The following is a 25169-nucleotide window of genomic DNA, read 5'->3' as shown; positions in this document are numbered from 1 at the left end:
TGCACTACGGACGGGGCCTATGCCAAAGAACTTTATAAATAATTGCTTGCTGGGCTATCAATAAATTAATGCTTTGATACATCATTCTATCTCCCGAGTATTTCTGGTAGAACTAGTGCACTTGTAGTTAGTGGTGAAGCTAAGTCGCTATATAATGAGAATCGCATTGAGAAAAGATTTAATCCCCGACAGGAAGGAGCTGTTACTGATGCTCAAGTGTCTAATAGTGATAATCAGAACGGACATAGTTCTGGTAATGTTCAAATTCAGAAAGGTGTTGAATATGTAAATGGTAAACCTGTTGTAAGTGATGAAAAAGTTCTTAGTAAACCGGTTCTGGAGCAAATTGAAGCTGTGGATGAGATAAGGATAGAAGGCCAGATGAACATGGAAAGTAGTGAAGAAGTAGAAACTAAGGCTGAAAGTGGAGATGTTTTTCCTTCTTCACCACAGGCAGTGTTGGAAACTGATAAGGAAATGGGTAATGAGGATGGTGATGATAATGAGAGTGTTCAATCTGATTTCTCTGACATATCTGATGTCTCGCAAATTACCGGTGATCAAGTATATCTATTGGAAGAAATAAACAATTTCATGGATGAGACTTTTGGAAAACCTGTTGATGTAAGGAATTTTTTTCTGATTTGAAAAAGTTTGAAACTTCAGTTCCCTTTCGTTCAGTCACTCCGAGTTATGTCAGTGACTGACGAATGGGGTTTCGCTTAGAAAGCCTATCCCTTCGAGTTCTTACAAAACAAGCCAATGGCAAGGAAATGCCATGGGTCTGCGGAATTTCCGTAGCACAGCTCCGCCCCACCCCGTGGGCATAAAAGGAGAGACGCTGGCATTTGCATTATGTTTTTGCTTCGGAGCCGAGTGTTTTCTTCCCTCCTCTCCACTGCAAGCCGTCTACGAGTTCTAGATACGAGACGAGCGACTCTTCAGCTGTATTGGTGTGACGGCGTGTTCCAGCGAGATCTCATTCCTGCTGCTGGTCTGTGCAGTGATCTGCCAACAACTGTGTGTTTCTCCCTGAGCGCTTCAGCACTGCTGTTGAGTTTTATCCTCTCTAAAAGAGCTGCACGCGGCGCATCTTTTTAAAGATATCTCGCCCGTGTATTTCTGGGTGTGGTAGACAGATAAATTCTGCTGATGGGCACGAACGCTGCCTGGCGTGTTTGGGCTTAAATCACACTCAGGCAGCATTCATGGATGCATCATGTTTTCATTGCGGGAACATGACCATCGCATTGTTGCGATCGAGACTCAATGACCTCCTCAATGAATTTATTCTCTCCACGAGAGGGGATACTTTGGCTGGTGGCCAGGGTAATCTGAGGCTTCCTCCTTCGGGGGTAGCAGTAGCCTTCACCCGGGCCGTGCCGTGGAGGTAGTCGCAGGAAGGCAGTCGCAGGAAAGTGACCCAGCCCGTACCAGCCCCGCAGCCTGCCGAACGGCAGGTGATGCGGCGTCCCCATTACAGGCAGCTCAGAGATGGGTTGCGGTTCTTTCCAGGAAATGGTTGCAGGCCCACTCCTTCCCCCGGTGTAGGGCCGAGGGAGAATCTCCTATTCCAAGGAACTGACATCCCCATCTCTGAGCCCTCAGAGGCCGCAGACGCTCCGCAACTTTCGCCCCCCTCTGTCGTCAGACCCCTGTCAGAGCAAGTCCCCGTGGAACGCTCATCATTCCCTGGCCTCCTCTGTCAGGACGAGGCATATGACCATGGCATTCCGCCTCGCTGCCCCATCGTGGGTACGTCTGTGGTTCACATGACCCCGATGGTTCAGTTTTTGGAGCTTCCCAATCTGTCCCGCTGGCTCGCGAGAACCATCAGGCTCGGCTATGCGATTCAGTTCTCACAATCTCCTCCCCGCTTCCAGGGAGTCGGTTACACCATGGTTGGTGGCAATGCCCCTGTCATGCGTGCGGCGGTCACCACCCTACTGGCGAAGGGTGCGATCGAGACTGTCCCTCCAGCCGAAATGAAGTCCGGCTTCTACAGCCCCTACTTCATTGTACCCAAGAAGACCAGTGGGTTACGGCCAATCCTGGACCTGCGCATCTTGAACTGATCCCTTCACAGGCTCCGTTCAAGATGTTGACAGCGAAACGCATTTTAGAATGTGTTCGTCCATTGGATTGGTTTGCAGCGACCGACCTGAAGGACGCGTACTTTCATGTCTCCATTCGTCCTCGACACAGACTGTTTCTACAGTTTGCTTTCGAGAGGCAGGCATTCGGCTTAGCCATGTCTCGATAGTGGATGCCATTGCTTTGGCATGCCAGCAGCAAGGTCGACCATGTCCCCTTGGGGTTCGGGCAGACTCCAGAGTGTGGTCTCCTCTTTGGCTCTAGCGCATGGCGCCTCGCTAACAGACATCTGCAGAGCTGCAGGCTGGGCGACACCTAACACATTTGCGAGATTCTACAATCTCCAAGTGGAGCCAGTGTCCACTCGTGTACTCGCTTCAAGTAGCTGGTAACTAGGATCTGCTCAGGTGTATTTGCTTGCTCGCCATTCCACTCCTCGGACTGCATACGTGCGATATTCTCCTCAGGTGAGTTTCTCCGGAAGCCCTGAGTTCCTCCAGCACTGTTGACCTCAACACCAGAGTTATGCCTGTGGCAGCATTCGTGTTGGCTAAGTGCCTCCATGTGCATGGTTCCCACCCCCTTGGGCGACCCCCACATGTGTATTTCCACTGTAAGCCTCTCTGAGCATGTGTCTTTCCCTTGGCAAGCCACCTTGCCACCCCTGGGGTTGAAAGATTCTACCCTGCGGGCTGGATGCCCCAGTGTTCTCCATATGCAGCCCGCTCATGGGTCAAATCTGTATTCTGTAAGTCCTCCCTTCGGGCAGGCATTGTGTTGCATATTTCCACTGAGATATGCTTCCCAGTGTACCTTGGTATTCCTGTGTTAAGTAGAAGTCCTTCGCCCATGCTAGTCTCACGACAGGGAGCTCAGACTTACGCAGGGCACTGGAAGACAGCCGAGGTGACGTGATTAGACTGCGAACCCCATTCATTAATGTTTATGCTCCTAATAAAGGGCCAGGTCGTGTAGAACTTTTTAGAAAATTGCAAAATGCATTGAGACAACAAAATGATGATTTTTGTGTGATAATGGATGGGGACTGGAATTGTACAACTAATTTTGTATTAGATAGAAATGGAGAAGAGTCTCACCCACAGTTAAGTCATGCACTTCTAAATTTAACAAAAGAGTTTGAGTTAATGGATGTGTGGAGGGATAGAAACCAGATGATTAAACAGTACACATGGATTAAGATGTTAGATTTTTCTGTTACTGGTGATAGACTAGACAGAATATATGTTAGCAAGAAAGAAAACAATATAATCATGAATCATGAATCTGTTCGCTGCATGATCGCATGATCGCTGATCTGATCGCTGATCGATTTCTCCTATCTGCCTCGCTGCCTGCTGTGAGTGTGTTTGCTTCGGTGGTGTAAGCTCTGTCTTAGCCTCGTATTTCCTTGTTTTGAACCATCATTTACTACAATTTCTAGTTGTTTATACTACTACTAAATACAGCTTACCCAACATCTCAGATTAACCTGACATCGCTAGCTTCCGTTACTACTAGCACAACATGCTAGTAATTCGCTAGCCTGTTAACGCGCCACTCATGCGCTCAGCTATTTTTATTTATTTATTTTTCTCTCGCGCGCCCGCGCCTTTGAGTTCATAAAAAGCTCAGGTGAGTAAGAATCACTCAACAAACACGGTGAGTAATGTCTTGTCCTGTTATTGTCACCTGCACTTCATGTCACATGTTTAGCATAGCCTTCTCTGTTGGCAATATAGGATTTATATGTGATAAATGCAAGGAGACAGTTAGGCTAACGGAGAAGATTTCAGAACTAGAGACACACATCCAAACTTTAATTGAGGTTAGTAAGAGTGCTAGAGCTTCAAGTGCTTTGGATGCGCCTAGCATAGTGAACTCTTTACATGATTCGGTTCCAGCTGAATTAGTGCCTGCGCAGCCAGGCAAATGGGTGACAGTGAGGGATCGCTCTAGTCGCGGATCAAAAAACCACTCTTCCGTTCCGCCCTCCATAACAAATCGATTTGCCCCGCTCAGTGAAACACCCACTGAGAGTTCTGTTGATTGTGCCCTAGTTATTGGCGATTCTATTACACGGAACGTGAAAATAGAGACACCAGCCACCATAGTCACATGTTTGCCGGGAGCCAGAGCGCCTGACATCAAAGCAAATTTAAAAGTGCTGGCTAATGCTAATCGTAAATTCTCTAAGATCATTATCCACGTCGGCACAAATGATGTTCGACTCCGCCAGTTGGAGATCACCAAAATTAATATTAAAGAGGTGTGTGAACTCGCAAGTACGATGTCAAGCACTGTAATTTGCTCTGGCCCCCTTCCTGTTCTCACCAGGAGTGATGAGATAGTTAGTAGATTGTGTTCTCTTAACGGTTGGCTGTCTAAGTGGTGTCCACTTAATAATATAGAATTTATAGACAATTGGAAAAGTTTTTGGGGCAAACCTGACCTGTTGAAAAGAGATGGTATTCATCCCTCCTGGGATGGTGCTGCTCTTCTCTCTAGTAATATGGCACATAGTCTTAGAGCTCAAACATGACAATCTGGGGCTCAGGTCAGGAAGCAGACAGACTGGCTTAACCGACCGTCTGCTAGCGGCCTCGCGTCACCCAGGTCAGATAAATCCCATCACATAGAGCCTCTTTCACCTAGCTATCATCATATAGAGACTGTGTCTGTTCCCCGGATTTGGAAATCCAAAAAACGTTTAAACCCATCTAAGGTTAAAAATTTAATTGATGTTCAACAAATAAAAAACAGCTCGTCTCTACAGACGAGCAAATGCTAAAGCTTGGGTTGCTGAATATTCGATCGCTTACTTCAAAAGCACTCATTGTTAATGATATTATTTCAGATAATAACCTAGATGTGCTGTGTTTGAAAGAAACCTGGCTAAAACCAAACGATTGCATTACTTTAAATGAGTCCACCCCGCAAGATTATTGTTATAAACATGAGCCTCGTCTGAAACGCAAAGGGGGAGGAGTTGCTGTAATTTATAGTAATATTTTCAAAACCACTAAGAAATCAAGTTTTAAATATAATTCTTTTGAAGTGTTAGTACTTAATGTAAAAATATATAGTATAAATGATAAATCACTAAATTAAATTTTAGCTTTTTGGCGATGAGGATTCCTTCTCCCGAGGCTCGGCATAAGTATGATCCTGCATTATAATGTACTGTGCAGTGCAGCCTTTCAAATGTGCCGGGGCAGTATCATTGCCTCCCATATGGTCTAGCGGTTAGGATTCCTGGTTTTCATCCAGGCTGCCCGGGATTTCGACTCATGGTATGGAAAGTCAATTTTTTTTTTACATTGTCAACAAAATTCAAGTTATTCAATAATCATTTTTAGTAATTTATAGTCTTAGAGGCCTACACGAACTGCAGAAAAAAGCAGAATATATGTAAAAACTCATAAATGCTGTTTCAGTACTGAATCATTTTCACAATTATATAGAATTCAGAAAATTTCACTATGGAATATTTACTTTATCTATCATAATTTCAATTTAGTACATCATCATTTAAACTTTTCATCTCATAATTATGACGCATAGTCAATTTTAATTTCAACTTTTTGTTATAATTATTACTTAATTCAGAATTACAATTTTTGTCAATTACGCCTTTTTAATGTAACACTATTTTGATGGTCCTTTTGAATGTGCTGATGACTATACTAGTGTTGATGATGAAACGTGTTGAGTTAGGCTAGCGCTTTTTGTCCCTCTCTGGTATTATAGTGTTTCAAGATGGCGGAACGACACGGAAGCCTCCTTGGACTTACCCACCCCATGTAAATAAAGATAAGAAATGTTTCGCTTACGAGGATAAGTCAGATCATTGGCAGAGGTCATTTTACACCCATGAGGACATATTTTATGAATACAGACAATGATTTTAGCTAATAAAATAAAAAATTTTCACTGAGCGAATCTACACATGAGAGGCCTTCAGAAGTCATAACTTCAGGGGTCAACGGCTTAGGCCCGTTGGTTTTGGTATTTGTAAAAATCAAATACTGTATTACACTTTTCAAAGTTACAATAAAAAGACCTGTTGTGTTCTGACACAAGGCCATTAACTTGTTTTTATAAATGTATTTTGCTTATTTCTACAAATATCAACCTGAAAAATGAAAATCAGAAAAAAAAACGAAAAAAAAAACAGTGTTTTAAAATACAACTAAACCATGATAATGTTTAGTTTAGATGTTGATGACTAAGCTTCTGGCATATAGTGCAACCACGCAACAAGAAATCTAATATTGGTGTAATCTTTGCGAGGTCTCACTCACGACACACAACTTTGTAAATAAAATAAAATATTATGGAAGTCACTGTAATACTGTAATTTAACCATATTTTATTGGTTAATATTATGGCTTCATGTTGATTTAAAGTTTTTAATTGTTATTAACTAATACCTTTATCTTTTTACATCCGGCACAAAATGAAAGAGATGTATTATTTGAAAAAAAAAAAAAGGAATGTTCACAATCACTATGTGTCAAAAACAGTATGTGTGTAAATAGTTGTGCAAAGTTCCACACCCTATGGACTAACTTTAAAAAACAAAACAAAATACACATAAATAAATATATACAGTGCTATGCATAAGTTTAGACACCCATGCTAAAGTTGATTAAAAAGAGGAATAAAAAATCATCTTTTGGAAATTGAACTTAATGCCTTAATTTAAAAAATGAGGAAAAATCCAACCTTTAAGGACACCAATTTTCTTTGTGAATGAATAATGTATGGTAAATAAATACATGTTCTTCCTTAAAATACAGGGTGCATAAGTTTGGACACCCCTATGTTAAATTCCCATAGAGGCAGGCAGATTTTTATTTTTAAAGGCCAGTTACTTCATGGATCCAGGATACTATGCATCCTGATAAAGTCCCCTTGGCCTTTGGAATTAAAATAGCCCCACATCATCACATAGCCTTCACCATACCTGGAGATTGGCATGGTTTTATTTCAGTTAGCCTAATAGCTAGTTTGATTTGCATTGAGAGATGATCTTATGGAAAGTACTCCATGCCAATCTGATTGTAATGTTTTGTATGGCGTTTTCTTTACGCTCTCCCCGGATATCTGTTTCCTACAGTTAGTTGTAATGTTAGTGAACTCTAGGTCTTCTCTTTGTTCATATACGACAGTATTCGCATGAATTGGCTTGATTTGATAAAATTATGTTTTAACCCTTTAGGCGCCAGAGGTTTTTTCCTAAAACGTTCGATTTTGACATCTTAATTTCAAAAGGCTATATCTTAAAAGTGATAAAAGATAGAGACTTTCTGTAAATTAGAGAAATATTAAGGATGACCCAAAGTTTATGTAGGGATTACATTTTCCCATCTAATTTGCATATTATGACGTCATATGGTGGCGGTCATCTTGGATTATAGAATTTTTATGTTTTTTGTTGTTTATTTGGTTGTTGTTTTTTTTTAGCTGACAAAGATGCACACATCACAAGGACATGAACACACAAAAAAGAACACATATTGTACACTACTAAATGGTCAGGGAAATAGATAGTAAATCAACAGTGTAATAAATGGCAGACAACAACAATTGTTGCAGGGCTTTTGCTGTAGAGATAATGACTCCCTATTCATCCAGGTGACATTTCTTGTAGTGTTTCATGGTGTGGTCTTGCGATAGACTATGCATAATAGCCCCTCTGCCCCGTGTCACATCGCCTCTTCTCCTGCTACGAGCAGCAGCGCGGGCGCGGCCAGATCTGCCTCGCGTGCGCGCCGAGTGTGCACAGCTCGGACTACTGTCATTGTCATTGCGACTCCCCACCCTGCCTCCACGTTGCCCCCTAACTGTCCTATGAATACTTCGACCTCGTCTAACATACCCAGTGGCATTAGACAAAGTCTCCACCACAATACTGTCGCCGCGATTGCGGAGAGGCACACGGTCACCATGGCTAGCGCGGTAAAAAATCTCCCGCGGCCGCCTCGTTCCCCACAACACTAACACGCCTGCTAACTTCGCGATGAACACTCCGACCCCGGGAAACATTGTTCCCACCACTGACATTGGGCAAAGGACCATCTAACGTTATATTGGGCAAAGGATTCACCGTTTGTGCTTGGTGTAGGGCTATACTTTCACTTTCAGAATCACCGTCATTTTCTGAAGGCAGATAACGTTATTCCCCTTCAGAATTAGGGTCCGCGAATAGAAGACCCAACACTTCATTGCGGGTAAGCTTTATTGATGCCATTAGATAATAATAATAATAATAATAATCTAATGCAAATACTCGCTGACGTTGACAATATTGCTCTGATAAAATGGCTCACTCGCACACTAGCTCCGCTTTTGTTCGCACTGATTCAATGCACTCTAGCTCGAAGATTTTGTATAGAAGCATGACTTTTTTTTGAGTCGGGGATGAAGTATGACATGTCTGCCAACTAGTGGAGGGGAGGTCGAACGAAATTTGACACCCTATTTGACAAAATCGGCCGTTTTATTCAGTGCCGCATCTTGTCGAGTAAACTCGACCGTGGCGCCCAGAGGGTTAAACCATCATCTTCACTTGAGACATTTACATTATATTATATACCGTCCTATATACCGTTATACCGTCCTAGTTTTTAAATAGCGCTAAAATGTATATTTTAACCCTTTATGCGGATATGCCGCACAAGGTTCTCTGTTCTCTGGTTCTATGTTTTTAAAAATAAAGACAAGGATGCCTCTTTCTATAAGCGACCCTCAAAATCTGTGCATACAACAAAACACGTGTAGGTGTACGATGATTTATCAGAAAATTACTTTTGTTTGAAGAAAAACTTAAATCAGCTGGTGCTTGATAACTATTGAAGTTATATTGAAGTTATGAATTCGGTAATGATGCGATATGGATATCACGTTTTAATTTTAACTCAATACTCTAAAGGTCTATGAACTTTAACATCTTGTTGGTCAAATTAACTTAAAGCCTGCGCAAAATTATTCTTAAAGCACATTAACTTAAAGCATGCGCATCCTAGCTACTTTCTAAATGTGTGTTACAGAACTTATGGTGAACAATTCACCCATATGTTTAAACAGATTTTGTTACTGGATTGAGTGAAAATAATAAACGTCTCTCTGGCGGCATATGCATAACTTTTCCATGACGCTACTTCTGATGCAATGTGGCTTTAATTTACATAGTTATTTACGGCTTTCCTGATGACAGCCCCCGTGCATCCTACACAACAGGGTGGGCTGAGCTGTTGTCCTGATAAATATTTCAGGACATCGCACGCTCTAGCTCTACTCTAGCTCTACTAGCCGCGGACTGCTGTGCTACTGCAACAAAAGTTGAAAGTCCTTTTTGCCTGAACCTGACGCAAACGTCCGACCCAAAAACACAAGGCTTGAATAATTGTGCCGCAAGGACTCCAGGAACATTCCAGGAAAATGTGAAAAAATTTGAAAAGTTGAAAAAATGGCGTCGCAAAACCTGATGGAGAGCGACTCCCCGTCCAGTTCTGGCGATGTGGGGCACAAGTATCATCCGGCGTGTGAATGCGCCACGGGCAAAGACTGTCGTTTAAGAGACATGCTAGACAGTATGTTTAAAGATCATTTTAGAGACCAAATGGTTGGCTTGATGCACAGGATTATCGACGCTGCGTGTGGTATGAAAAACGATTGTGCGCAGGATAGCAAACGTGTGACAAATTTAACCCTCTGGGGTCTGGGGTGTTTTTGGGGTCCTTGAGATGTTCTGACATGCCCTGACATTTGTGCTTTTTTCAGTTGCTTATAAACATATTAATGGCAAAAAAAAATTACACACTATTTAGCACAAACAGGGCTACCATAATATGTGAGCAACAAGAATGTACATGTCTGCATTTTTGAGAGAATAATGTTTATGCGTGGTTATTGAAAAAACTAAAAACTAAAGTTTCTGAAATAAGGCCACAAAACACATACTAAATATGTGGCAATAAGACTTTTGACTAATGGATTTCATCGCCTAGTGTTTTTTCTTCAAAATGATATGAAAATCATCCTGCCTAATCATCCACAAAAAAACGATACATTGATTTTAGTTTTGTGAAACACTTTTAGTTTGGAAAGCCAATATGCGGATGGGGCGTAAACGCTCCAACAGCATCATGCATATGTAGTAGTTCACACCTGGTGAGACTACGTCCCTGCATACTTAATGAGCCATTCATTCAGGTGACGTGTCACCTATAGCTAACTTAAATATACAAGCTTCATAAAAATGATCATTCTAGGAGAAAATTTCAGATGGCATTTAGAGGCTTTTGCATCTGAACTCTTCATATATACACACACACATATATATATGCATGCACATACATACTTTATAATCTTTTCAAAACTAGTCAACGTCTTTCAAAACTAAAGTATACATTTTATCATACGTATTTCAAAGTAAAGGATTCATTAGTTAGTTGATGACTTATTTTTGACAAAACACATACAGTATATATTCCTCATCTCAGTATAGCAATAGAGTTTGCTAAAAGCTGTTCATTCAATACAGCAGTATTTGAAAATCGATCATATTTTGTAAAATTACATTTATATTTGCATTTATGTCAAAACCTAGACACTTTTAAACATCAAAAGGACATTTATTAATATGTATTCGTGTCAAAATGACAAATAAACAGATTTTCCTATTCAATTTTGCATGGAAACGCTTCCAAGACGCTTGCGTGTCGCGTGAAAAATAGGCGTCGGTTCTATTTCTAGAATGCACGCGTTTTCCACGCGGCTCGTGCCGCGCCTGAGACGCGCGTCTCACACAGGCAGTATGCAAACTCTAAACTGTTAACATGGATGGGAGCCGAAATAAAAACGGACACGCCACGCAGCTGAGACGCTTACGCCACGCATCCAGTGTTTCACCGGCCTTATCCAGCGGAAGTGGGCGTTTCACAGGTTTGTATGGATTGCCTCACATTTGCGTTTGAATAGCGCGGTCTCCGTAGGCGGAGTCACATTAAAACTTAATTAGCTGAGATGAGAACGACTGACATCTCTCTCTTTACATACATATTATATAAACTGTGAATATTTGTTTTTTATAAAAATTACTTCATTTGAAAGAAGATAATTCAAGCTTCATGCCTGTGTGACTGTATGCCTGTTTGACTGAGTATTCGCTGAGTTACAGTTCATTTTCGGACGCGTTTCAGAATTGACTTCACTGACGGAGAGTAGGCAGAACTCGCATCATGTTTATTTTTCTTTATTTGGCGAAAAGCACAACACTTTGTTTTTATTATGAGCATACACAAAAAAAATACACACTAAACAGGATCGATTGATGTATAACACAAGCATATAAGATAAAAAATATTTTTTTTTTTTTTTTTTTTTTTTTGCACTCATACGAAAAAAAACGAGCCTATCGCGCCGGCGCGATAGCCGACCTCAGGGGGTTAAACAAGTAATAAAAACTCAGTGAGTGTTTTAGCGCAATTTTCTCACCTCATGGGATCACAACACTAAGAGATAGTAAATCTTTTCCTGGATTTTTTTGTGTGCGTTCCCGAGATTAGACCTTCCTTAACATAATGCCGAAAACCCGAAGTCTCTAGGTGGTCTGGTTGAGGAGTAGATAGAAGTGCAAGATTGGTGCGCACAGACGCACAGAACAGAAATCATGAGTTAACAATCGCAATTTGTCCGGTGGAAAATTGCGCTAAAAATGAAATGGTTGTCGTAAGAGGCTTGATAAAGTCATGGACTGATGTAACGCCCATGTTTTTTAACGGCAAAGAGCCGATCGGCGTGATCCTCAGAAAAGTTCTGGATGTGTTGAGAGCATGTAGTGACGAATTCGGAGTCAAAGAGATACTCGCTATATGGACATTTGTAACGGATCTCTGTGTGTCACTGGTGTCAAAAAATGCAAAAACAGACGTTGGTGAAATAGTTGAAATTCTGGTCAACTATAGCCTAGAGAAAAACATGATCACCTGCAGAGATTTTCTATTCTGGTTAGACCATCTGTAAATGTTGTTTTACTTTATGTACGTAATGCCGGTCTATCATTTTCTTCACTACTTCAATGTATGAAAGTATAATGTTGAAATAAAAACATTTCTGGTTAAAAAAAAATGTCTGAGCTCATAAAAATAGTATACATAAAAATAATAATATTTAGAATAATAAAAAATACTACATGATTTAAAAGATTAAATATTTAAATATTTGTTTTCTGCATTTTAATTACCGTATTCCCGAGGCGGCAACCATTTCCAAGATGTGAATACCTGAAATTGTGTGGTGATTTTTCAAATGATACAACTAAATTGCCCGCTGTGTACAGAACAGAAAAAATTACATTTTGTGGTGTTGAACAAAATTTGATTTTGTTCTTAGCATCGGGTCCTGGATCATAGAGGGTATTTAATAAGTTTAATAAGATTATGTGTTCGGACGACTAGACACTAGTCATGGGATGTCCGGCAGAGAGAAGGGCTTGAGTGGTCACATTTTTATGTCTTCATCCAGAGCCTTCATCAAAAGTGCCTTTTCCCCCGCTTCGCAACGTAGCCATCCTCTTTCCGCCCCTGTGACAGCCGTAACATCGACCACCACGGCATCCGTTTCAGGCCAAACGGAGGAGCGGGTGGCTTACATGGATGTCTCACCAGGATATGTCTCACCAGCGCCCTCCGGCTTGTCACAATCCTGGCATGCGTCGGGAACAGGAACGCCTTGACACCTTTCAGAATTGGACTCTTGCACCAGTAGCTCCGGCCGAGCTTGCCAAAGCTGGTTTCTACTACCTTGGCCAGGGCGACAGAGTGGCTTGCTTCAGTTGTGGAGGCCAGCTTAGCAACTGGGAACCGGGAGATCGTGCAGTATCAGAACACCAGAGGCATTACCCCAAATGCCGCTTCGTTCAAGGTGACCGTGCAGATAATGTACCTTTATCTAGCCTTTCCAATGTATCGGCAATGCAACAGTGTGAAGAAAGGTTGCTCACATTTGTCTACTGGCCCTCAAGAATAACTGTTCGACCAGACCAATTGGCTAAGGCTGGTTTTTACTATGTTGGTCGTAATGATGACGTGAAGTGCTTTTGTTGCGATGGTGGACTCGGATGTTGGGAGTCTGGTGATGATCCATGGGTAGAACATGCCAAGTGGTTTCCAAGATGTGAATACCTCTTGCAAGAAAAGGGCCAAGAGTTTGTTCATCAGATTCAAGCAAGATTTCCAAGACTATTTGAACAGCTATTGACTAATGGAGACAGCGACTCAAGAGAATTTGTGAGAGAACAAGAGAACAATCCTGTGGTGAAGTCTGCTTTAGAGATGGAATTTGAGTGTGGCCTGACGGCCCAGACAAATGAAGCAGCATACCCGAGTCAAGATCTTTCAGACTTGTCTATGGAGGAACAGTTAAGAAGACTTCAAGAGGAGCGCACATGCAAAGTTTGCATGGATAATGAAGTGAACATTGTCTTCATCCCCTGTGGTCACCTAGTTGTGTGCAAAGAATGTGCGCCTTCTCTGCGCAAGTGCCCCATATGTAGAGGATTGGTCAAAGGCGCTGTCCGTACTTTCCTATCATAAAACGAAGATATTCATCATCCAAGTAACAACAGTTTTTACATTTAACTTGATGAATAAAAACAAAGGAGAAGTTTATTATTTTCACTTAATCCAGTAACAAAATCAGTTTAAACATTACACGTTTAAAACATATGGGTGAATTGTTCACCATAAGTTCTGTAACACACATTTAGAAAGTAGCTAGGATGTGCATGCTTTAAGTTAATGTGCTTTAAGAATAATTTTGCGCAGGCTTTAAGTTAATTTGACCAACAAGATGTTAAAGTTCATAGACCTTTAGAGTATTGAGTTAAAATTAAAACGTGATATCCATATCGCATCATTACCGAATTCATAACTTCAATATAACTTCAATAGTTATCAAGCACCAGCTGATTTAAGCTTTTCTTCAAACAAAAGTAATTTTCTGATAAATCATCGTACACCTACACGTGTTTTGTTGTATGCACAGATTTTGAGGGTCGCATATAGAAAGAGGCATCCTTGTCTTTATTTTTAAAAACATAGAACCAGAGAACAGAGAACCTTGTGCGGCATATCCGCATAAAGGGTTAAAATATACATTTTAGCGCTATTTAAAAACTAGGACGGTATAACGGTATATAGGACGGTATATAATATAATGTAAATGTCTCAAGTGAAGATGATGGTTTAAAACATAATTTTATCAAGCCAATTCATGCGAATACTGTCTTATATGAACAAAGAGAAGACCTAGAGTTCACTAACATTACAACTAACTGTAGGAAACAGATATCCGGGGAGAGTGTAAAGAAAACGCCATACAAAACATTACAATCACACCCGGCAATACGATAAGTGTTGCGCTAGTGATGTTAAAAATTGTTGTTTCAGAAGAAATGTAAAGATGTGCTTTTTACGAGCAGGGCTCGACACGTGACGTCACATCTCCGCGCTGCTGTTTTGGCGCGCTTTATGGAAGTTTGAATCGTTAGCGATGGAGCGCGTGAACACGAGCAGTGTGAGAGGATTCCTGAGATCTTGCGACGATCTGACTGAGAAGATTCGCTGTTTAATACAGAAGAAACTCGTCAAGACGTACTTGAGCAGGTGATATTATGCGCTTACGATGCGATGTGAACAGGGCCGTAGCTAGAGAATTCGGGGGGCCCCCTAAAAAATATATTCATGCGGGGCCCCCTTCACCAATATCATATACTGTACAGTAGATGAGCATGGAGACCCAAATATAACAGAAGATGGTGATGTTGTTGTAAAACCTTTATTTTAAAAGTTAAATGTTTATATAAAATTACAACTAATAAAAACTAACAAAAAGAAAGAAATAGTTGAATAATAAAACAAATTTTAAAAAAGTAACAGCAAAATAATGTTTTTTCCCATCAGTCTGTTATAATTCATAAATCAAAAAGTAAAGAATGCAGTCAAATTTAAAAAATAAATTCATTTATTGTCTTATTTTTTAATAAAGATAATATGGAACTGGTAATATTATTAAATAAATCTAATAAATGTATTCATCCAAGTGTGGGGAATTGTGTTATTTTAGGAACGGTTCATATAGATTTTTGCAACTGGTGTTTTTTTTACTTGCTAGGACCCCACTGAATACAAAACAACCTGTTTCCAATTTTTTTCTTCATTTTTAGTGCCAAAATTCAAGATGGCAGACAATATATACAGAAAAATCACAGAAAATAAAATATATAATCTTTTCACTTCTATGAAGGCTTTAAAATGGTAAACTTTTTGATGAATGTATTCCTAATAAGGCAGACAAGTGAGACCCAGACTATTTTAAAAATATTTATTGGATCGTTTGCCAAAAAATTGGAAAAATAAAAAATAAAAAATGGAAAAAATGAAAAAAAAAAATCTGAAAAAAATGAAGAAAAAAAAATTGCATTTTGTTTCATTATTGAAGAGTTCAACAAAACAGTCAGTCATTGTCACTCAAGTATTTATCCTCATCACTCTCACTGTCACTGTCTGACTTTTCAATATTGGTGCATGTCTTCTCAGTATGGCAAGCCGTTTTAACTTTTATTCATTTCCAGGATATGAATTCTTGAAATCAACAATTCAATTTTCACTAGTTAAAACGATAGCTATTGATATCAGAAATTAGATTTCTACTAGTAACAATGGCAATTTTTGATATCAGGAATTACATTTCCACTAGTAACAATGCTAATTCTTGATATCAGCATTTACATTTTCACTAGTTAATAACCTCTCTGGGCTTCTTCGGTCAAAAACGGACGAAAACTTTTACATTTTTCATTTGTAATTTTTTTTTTGCTTCATCGGAATGGGATGACACTTGGTAACTTTTGTTGTATTAGCTATGTGAACACACAAAAAAATCATGGACATGATTCGGATATGTTAAAGGGTCGGAAAAAAAATAGTCACACTTAGCTTCCTGCCGGTCAAAAATGACCGACATAGGAAATGAATGGGAAATACGAAAAAATACGAAAACTCAAAGAAACTTTTGGTGGTACAAACGCCTCGGTTACGACTGTAACCTCTGTTCCCTGAAGAGGGAACGAGCGTTGCGTCGAGTTTGACGCTATGGGAACGCTTTGCGTGATGACGTCTTGAAGCACATGTAAAATCAGTCCAATGGTGTGGCGGAACGTCAGAGGCGGGTGACGTCACGTACCAGGAAACTATAAAAGCCGGCCCGAAACAGAAAACGAAAGCTTCGTAAAGTCTGAAGTCGTGCTGACAGGCATGAAGGAGATATGGCAAGGTGACGCAACGCTCGTTCCCTCTTCAGGGAACCGAGGTTACAGTCGTAACCGAGGCGTTCCCTTTCAAGGGAACTCACGTTGCGTCGAGTTTGACGCTATGGGAACGTCTATACCAACGCCTCCATAGCTACAAGTGTCTGTCCTGTGTGAAATCTGGTGAGCAGCACTAGGAAGACAAAACATGAGACCCTGGAGCAGAGTCTAGATCCAGAGAGTAGAACCTGACGAAAGTGTGCGGTGAGGACCAGCCTGCCGCATCACAAACATCCTGTAACGACACTCCTGAAATAAGGGCCTTAGAGGCCACCATACTCCTCGTAGAGTGCGACCGGACAGCCAAAGGAGAAGGCTGTCCAACCGCCTCATAAGCAAGTGAGATAGCCTCGACCACCCACTTGCTCATCCTTTGCTTAGACACCGGACCTCCTTTGTTAGGGGACCCAAAGCATACAAACAACTGATCACTTTTGCGCCACAGGGCAGCTCTGTGGACATAGGCATCTAACGCCCGAACTGGGCAAAGCAAATTATTAGCCTCCTGGTCCGCATTCTGAAAATGAGGAGGACAAAAGGCCTGCAGAACAATAGGTCTAACCACATTAGTGGGGACCTTGGGGATATAACCCGGTCTTGGATGAAGAAAGGCTTTAACCATACCCGGAGCAAACTCTAAGCATGACGGAGCAACCGACAATGCTTGCAGATCCCCTATTCTCTTAAGAGAAGAAATAGCCAGAAGGAAAAGAGCTTTCAGAGTTAGAAACTTCTCAGGAACCTCCTCAATGGGCTCAAAGGGGGCCAGGGACAGGCCTTGTAGAGCAATGGACAAGTCCCAAGGTGGCACCCTAGAGCGAACTGCAGGCCTCAGCCTCCAAGTGCCACGAAGGAAACGAGATATTAAAGGGTCTTTCCCCACAGACATTCCACCCAAAGGAATGTGGTAAGCACCTATGGCCGCCACATAAACCTTTAAAGTGGACGCGGTCAGACCTGCCGTGAACCGGTCCTGCAGGAACTCCAGCACTGTACCAATTGGGCAGTTAACTGGGTCCAACCGACGGTCACTACACCAAGAAGTGAACACTCTCCACTTCAGGGCATAAAGTTTCCTCGTGGAGGGAGCTCTGGACTGCAGAATGGTCTCAACAACCTCAGTTGAGAGACCTGAATCTATGAGCTGGGCCCCCTCAGAGGCCAAGCCCACAGGTTCCACAGTTCTGGGCGGGGGTGGAAAATTGAGCCCCCTGCTTGGGACAGAAGGTCCCTCCTGACAGGAAGCTCCAGAGGATGCCCGTCGAGGAGGGACACAAGATCGGGAAACCATACTCTGCCCGGCCACCGCGGGGCTATAAGAAGCAGGCAAACCCGGTCCCTGCGAACTCTCTCCAGAACTCCCGGGAGCAGAGCAACTGGGGGAAAAGCGTACAGACGTAGCCTCGGCCACGCCTGTACCATGGCATCCAGTCCGAGAGGAGCTGGATGTGTGAGGGAGAACCAAAGTGGACAGTGAGACGTCTCTCGAGACGCAAACAGATCCACTTGTGCTTGGCCAAACTCCCTCCATATCAGCTCCACCACCTCGGGGTGGAGCCTCCATTCCCCGGGCCTCGGCCCCTGTCTCGACAGAGTGTCTGCTCCTATATTCTGGACCCCGGGGATGTAGGCTGCCCTGAGTGACAGCAACTTCCCCTGGGACCACAAGAGGATATGGCGTGCCAGATTGGATAATGGGTGCGAGCGCAAACCCCCTTGGTGGTTGATATAGGCAACTACCGACGTGTTGTCCGTATGCACTAACACATGGTGTCCCCTGAGATCTGTGATGAAGCTCCTCAGAGCCCGGAAGACAGCTAACATCTCTAGGCGATTGATATGCCAGGAACGATGATGGTCTTCCCACAGACCTTGAGATGAGCGACCCTCCAGGATCGCTCCCCAACCCGTGAGGGAAGCATCCGTCGTTAGCAGTTTGCGACGACAAGGAGCTCCCAACACTGGGCCCTGGGACAGGAACCAAGGTTTCTTCCACATAATCAGGGCACGTAAGCATCGCCGCGTGACCTTGATTGTGCGAAATGGGTTGCCCCTCGGGGAAAACCCCCTGGTCCTGAGCCACCACTGCAGGGGCCTCATGTGCAGCAGTCCAAAAGGTATCACGTTGGAAGCTGCTGCCATGAGACCCAACAGTCTCTGGAACTGTTTGACAGTGAGTAGCTGCCCTAGCTTTACACTTTTCACAGCTGCAAGGATGGACTCTATACATGGCGGTGACAGGCGCGCCTGCATCGACACAGAATCCCAAACCACGCCTAAAAAAGTGGTCCTCTGGACTGGAGAAAGCACACTCTTCTTGGCGTTCAGCCGTAACCCCAACTCTTTCATGTGGGCGAGAACAACATCTCGATGTTGAACCGCCAACTGATGCGACTGAGCTAAAATCAACCAATCGTCGATGTAGTTCATGATGCGAATACCCTGGAGGCGCAGGGGCGCCAGAGCTGCATCCATGCATTTGGTGAAAGTGCGGGGTGATAAAGCTAGGCCGAATGGAAGTACTCGATATTGGTATGCTTTGCCCCCGAAAGCAAACCTCAGGAACTTCCAATGACACGGACGGATGGAAATATGGAAATATGCGTCCTTGAGATCTATCGTGACAAACCAGTCCTCGGACCTGATCTGTGGCACGATTTGTCTCAATGTTAACATTTTGAACTTGAGCTGCATGACTGACTCGTTCAGAACTCGAAGATCTAAAATGGGACGCAATCCCCCGTCCTTTTTTGGAACTATGAAGTACCGGCTGTAAAACCCGGTTTCCCTGTTGGAGGGAGGTACATATTCTATGGCCCCTTTCTCTAACAGAGTGTTTACTTCCTGTTCCATAACCAGAACCTGCTCGGGGCCCACCACTGTGGGCAGGACCCCCATAAACCGAGGTGGGCGTTTCTTGAATTGTATCTGATACCCTTTTTCCACGGTCTGCAGGACCCAACGAGAAACATTTGACAGTAGCTTCCACGCTGTCAAAGATTCTACTAGAGGTACCAGCCTCTCGAGACTGGTTTCTGGATTTTGTTGTTGTTGAGTAGTCAATTCGTCGCCCTGTAACGGCGCACCGGCAGGGAACGACCGAACAGACTGCTCTAACACCCTCCTCAGAGGGGGCGGGCATCCCGAGGCCACTACGTTTCCGGGTGGTCCTTGAGATATGTGCTCGCCGGAGACCGCTGCGCCCTGTAACACCGGAGGTGGCAGGGTTGGCAGAACGGTCCCCTGAGGGCACCGAAGAGAGACGGGCACCGTAAAAAGAGGTGTTGACCGCTCTGCTTCGGGGGGGACTACCCTAATTTGTCCTGAGCCCTCGGACGTCAGGACTTCTTCCCAGCAGCCTTCTTGGCAGTAATAACGGTCCGCAGATCCGTTTTACCCCTCGAAGACTGCTGGGTTTGAGCGCGCCCTCCGTGTCCCCGCGGTCTTTGTGGGGGAGCACGAGAGGAAACGCTCTGTTTCTGAGTGGCACGGTGCTCAGCGCTCTTTTTAGAGGAGTGAGGCTGCTCACGAGATGGCAGGAAGCGTTTGTCAAGCTTGCTTTTTGAACGAACGTCCTGCCTATCCTCTGGCCACTCAATAGACAATCTGTCAACTGCTCTAGTAATCACATCGAGCAATTCCTCAAACGCATGAGACTGAGGTGGCGAATCCTCAGCCTCAGCGTCAATACTAACAACGTCCAACTCCTCAGAGCTGGACAATTGCAGTACTGGTGCCTCCATCGGGGTGGAAGAAACCGCAACGCGTGCTTCCACACCCTGATGAGAGGCACTGGATCTATCAGAAGGATGCTGAGATAAGGCAGAGCCCGTCTCAACATCCACTGATAAATCCATCTGTGAACCCCAGGTCTGAGATCGACGCCGTGCCTCGGCAGCGGCGGGACCCGAGCCCTGGGGAACGTGATCGGGATTGAACCGATCCAGACGGGATCGGAGCGTACGCAGTGGAAGCGCAACGCAATGCACACAGTCACCACCCTCGAGTGCTGACCGGGCATGCTCCTCTCCCAAACAAACAACACAAAGAGTGTGTGTGTCACCTCCCGTTAAATAACGCGGGCAGGGATGGACACACACTCTAAACTGCTGCTTGCTCGCCATACTGAATATAATAGAAATAGACAGACAACACCAAATATGACAGATTTCAACACAGAGCGCAACTGAAGACTCAGAAAGCTTTCGTTTTCTGTTTCGGGCCGGCCTTTATAGTTTCCTGGTACGTGACGTCACCCGCCTCTGACGTTCCGCCACACCATTGGACTGATTTTACATGTGCTTCAAGACGTCATCACGCAAAGCGTTCCCATAGCGTCAAACTCGACGCAACGCGAGTTCCCTTGAAAGGGAACTACAAATCAGCCACTGTGCAGAAAAAAAGTGCACAGCAATAAAGGGGTGACACTCTAAAACATCAAGAGTGGAAATATGACAACCCCCCACACACACACCCACACACACAAACACACAACAAATTATGCTCCAAACTATATAAAAGCGATATAATCATAACTCCAAAACTGTAGCAAGGAGAGTGAAAAGGTAGGTATCATTTGAAAGAACTCTTTTTACATTTTTTGAAAATATAAATTAGATTACATTTGGACATTGTCCTGCCGAGAAACAAATATAAAAGACAAATATATATATATATATATTAGGGTGCATCAAAAAACACAATTCTTGAATTTTGATATGGCTGGGTGCTAAAAGTGTTCCAATATATGTAGAAACAACACATGCAAAATATTTTTCCAGTACATGATGATTTAGGGGTGCCACCGCACATCTGTTTTTGTTGGATAAAGTGGTTAACAGTGCTCAATGGTCGCCATGGAGATCTGAGGTAAATAATACTACAGCTCAAGAAAACTGAGGTGATCTTTCTGTTTGAGGTGATCTTTCTGTGTTGGGTATGTATTATTACATATTTCTATCATATCTGTAGTTGTGTATTTGTATACTTATTTATCATAAGTCATTTAACTCATATTTATAGGTATTTGGTGCTCATTACATCTAGCTAACGTTAGCTAGCAACAGTTTGCTAACCACAGTTAGCTATCAATTTTAGCTAAGCTATTAAGCTTAACATCAACAGTATTCTAGAATGGACAATGTCATATTCAGAGTATAGCCTACAGTGGGGAGAACAAGTATTTGATACACTGGCGATTTTGCAGGTTTTCCTTCTTACAAAGCATGCAGAGGTCTGTAATTTTTATCATAGGTACACTTCAACTGTGAGAGACGGAATCTAAAACAAAAATCCAGAAAACCACATTGTATGATTTTTAAATAATTAATTTGCATTTTATTGCATGACATTAGTATTTGATCACCTACCAACCAGTAAGAATTCCGGCTCTCACATACCTGTTAGTTTTTCTTTAAGAAGCACTCCTGTTCTCCACTCATTACCTGTATAAAAGACACCTGTCCACACACTCAATCCAACAGACTCCAACCTCTCCACAATGGCCAAGACCAGAGAACTGTGTAAGGACATCAGGGATAAAATTGTAGACCTGCACAAGGCTGGGATGCTCGGCTGGGCGCAATTATTAGAAAATGGAAGAAGTTCAAGATGACGGTCAATCTCCCTCAGTCTGGGGCACCATGCAAGATCTCACCTCGTGGGGCATCAATGATCATGAGGAAGGTGAGGGATCAGCCCAGAACTACACGGCAGGACCTGGTCAATGACCTGAAGAGAGCTGGGACCACAGTCTCAAAGAAAACCATTAGTGACACACTACGCCGTCATGGATTAAAATCCTGCAGCGCACGCAAGGTCCCCACCTGCTCAAGCCAGCGCATGTCCAGTCCCGTCTGAAGTTTGCCAATGATCATCTGGATGATCCAGAAGAGGAATGGGAAAAGGTCATGTGGTCTGATGAGACAAAAATAGAGCTTTTTGGTCTAAACTCCACTTGCCGTGTTTGGAGGAAGAAGGGTGAGTACAACCCCAAGAACACCATCTCAACTGTGAAGCATGGAGGTGGAAACATCATTCTTTGGGGATGCTTTTCTGCAAAGGGTACAGGACGACTGCACCGTATTGAGGGGAGGATGGATGGGGCCATGTATCGCGAGATCTTGGCCAACAACCTCCTTCCCTCAGTAAGAGCACTGAAGATGGGTCGTGGCTGGGTCTTCCAGCATGACAACGACCCGAAACACACAGCCAGGGCAACTGAGGAGTGGCTCCATAAGAAGCATCTCAAGGTCCTGAAGTGGCCTAGCCAGTCTCCAGACCTGAACCCAATACAAAATCTTTGGAGGGAGCTGAAAGTCTGTATTGCCCAGCAACAGCCCAAAAACCTGAAGGATCTGGAGAAGGTCTGTATGGAGGAGTGGGCCAAAATCCCTGCCGCAGTGTGTGCAAACCTGGTCAAGAACTACAGGAAACGTATGATCTCTGTAATTGCAAACAAAGGTTTCTGAACCAAAAATTAAGTTCTGCTTTTCTGATGTAGTATACTTGTACAAATACTTATGTCATGCAAAAAAATGCAAATTAATTACTTAAAAATCATACAATGTGATTTTCTGGATTTTTGTTTTAGATTCTGTCACTCACTGTTGAAGTGTAACTATGATAAAAATACAGATTTCTACATGCTTTGTAAGTGGGAAAACCTGAAAAAATCTGCAGTGTATCAAATACGTGTTCTCCCCACTGAAGATGTCTCATGTGTATTGAGAGTAGCATTGTAGTTGTTACAGTAAATTAACAGGGTAAGGCCACGTGAACATGTCCCATTGACCTCCATTCATTTTGTCTGTAGGACAAATCAAATTTGAGTGCAAATTTTTTCAAATGCACTCACATGTTGCGATACCACAGGCCATATCCGTGGGAAAGGAAAGGTTTCTTGTTTCAAGTCATTCATGGAGACAGACGATGATGTCATTAATGCACTTTGTAGGCTTGGTGTAGGTCTTCATCCATCTCCAGACGTGTTAGCTGGATGTGAGAAATTCATGTGTCAGCTCTTCAAACCTGGTTATGAAACAGCTAAAGCCCTTCGGTGGAACATGTTTAAAACTCTAAAACCCAACCAGGGAGTGGGAAAACTATGTCCCACTTCAGGAGCAGTTAGAGAGCACATTCTGAGAGCACACTGGCAAGCAAATGTTTGGGCACAAGATGCAGTGCCTGCTCCAAAGATTCTTGACGCACTATCACTGGGATGGAGGCAAATTGATGATGGGCAATGGGCTCCTGTCCTGTCAAAACTTCCACCAGCACCAGAGGCTGTTGTGGAGCTTGTGAAGTGCTCTTGTCTTGCCAGCCAATGCAGTAGAAGGTGTTCTTGCAAGAGCAACAACTTACCATGCACGCAACTTTGCAGGTGTGAGGGCTCTGAGGAGACATGCACCAATATTGAAAAGTCAGACAGTGACAGTAACAGTGAGAATGATGAGGATAAATACTTGAGTGACAATGGCTGATTGTTTTGTTGAACTCTTCAATAATGAAACAAAATGCAGATTTTTTTTCCCATTTTTTCCAATGTTTCTATTTTTTTCACCCAATTTTTTGGCAAATGATCCAATAAATATTTTGAAAATAGTCTGTCTCACTTGTCTGCCTTATTAGGAATACATTCATCAAAAGTTTACCATTTTAAAGCCTTTATAGAAGGGAAAATATTATATATTTTATTTTATGTGATTTGTCTGCATATTGTCTGCCATCTTGAATTTTGGCACTAAAAATGAAGAAAAAAATTGGAAACAGGTTGTTTTGTATTCAGTGGGGTCCTAGCAAGTAAAAAAACACCAGTTGCCCAGGCTGGAAAAATAATTTCCCTCTTCCTGCAAAAGCTCAAAAGTTTCATTTTGTTTCCTAGTAACAAAGGCTGGCTATCTTTCCCATCTTTCCATTGGCTTCATGTAATCCATTCTCCCCAATAATTTTCCATGTCATCTGATTGTTAACAGAATTATTGTGGTGAGCGCAGAACATTATTTTAATTAAAATGATTATTAGGTTATATGAAGGAAACTTTTAATCAGTCAATGCGTTTTTCCGGGTATGCCAATAAATAGCATAATGGTGGTTACACCCATCATTGGTTGATAATCATGATAATTCATGTTACCCATGGTCATATTTATTACCCAAGTCAATCAGTTAATTAGAAAATGTATGTAATGATATACCTAACATATATCCATTTGAAATGTTTAAAAAGGCGATTATTTGCAATTTTTGGTGATATGTCCGCCATCTTGGATTTTGGGCCTGTGCAGCCCGGGAAAAAATCGGAAACAGGTAGTTTTGCAAACTATAGGGTCTGAAGAAGTCAAAAAACATAATTTGCAAAAATCTATATGAAATGTTCCAAACACTTTATTTTGCAACATATGGCCCTGCACTAGTGTGTTGTATTCATGTTTTCTTGATGTAGTAAATACTTCATCAGCCGGCAGGTCAGGTGCATAATGCAATGCGTTGTGACTCATGTAAATTTTTTAACTCTTATGTTAAAAAGAGAAATTTTGACCGCGCAATCTTTCGGCCTTTGAAAAAGTGAATGATTGAACTCTGGTGTATGCTAAATGAAAACAGGCGAACGGGTGTATGAATGTGTCTACAGGTGTATCTAACCCTAACAACTAATGACCAACTTTATTTTTGCTATTGTACATACATTTTATTCTTCTAA

General features: G+C 42.5%; 1 protein-coding gene across 1 annotated transcript; it reads left to right on the top strand.

Moving 5' to 3' along the window:
* Window positions 1–12793: 12793 nt before the first annotated feature.
* On the top strand, window positions 12794–13694 carry LOC307174516 (putative inhibitor of apoptosis; the record flags this gene model as incomplete). The annotated part of the gene is made up of 1 exon (XM_079898381.1): window positions 12794–13694. The coding sequence occupies exon 1, from the start codon at window positions 12810–12812 to the stop codon at window positions 13692–13694; it is 885 nt and encodes a 294-aa protein (XP_079754507.1). The 5' UTR covers window positions 12794–12809.
* Between the last annotated feature and the right edge of the window lie 11475 nt (window positions 13695–25169).

This window comes from Squalius cephalus (assembly GCF_949319135.1).
Source record: "Squalius cephalus genome assembly, chromosome: 17".
NCBI lineage: Eukaryota > Metazoa > Chordata > Actinopteri > Cypriniformes > Leuciscidae > Squalius > Squalius cephalus.
The sequence above is the reverse complement of the archived record's forward strand: the minus strand, read 5'-3'. Positions and strand labels throughout refer to the sequence as shown.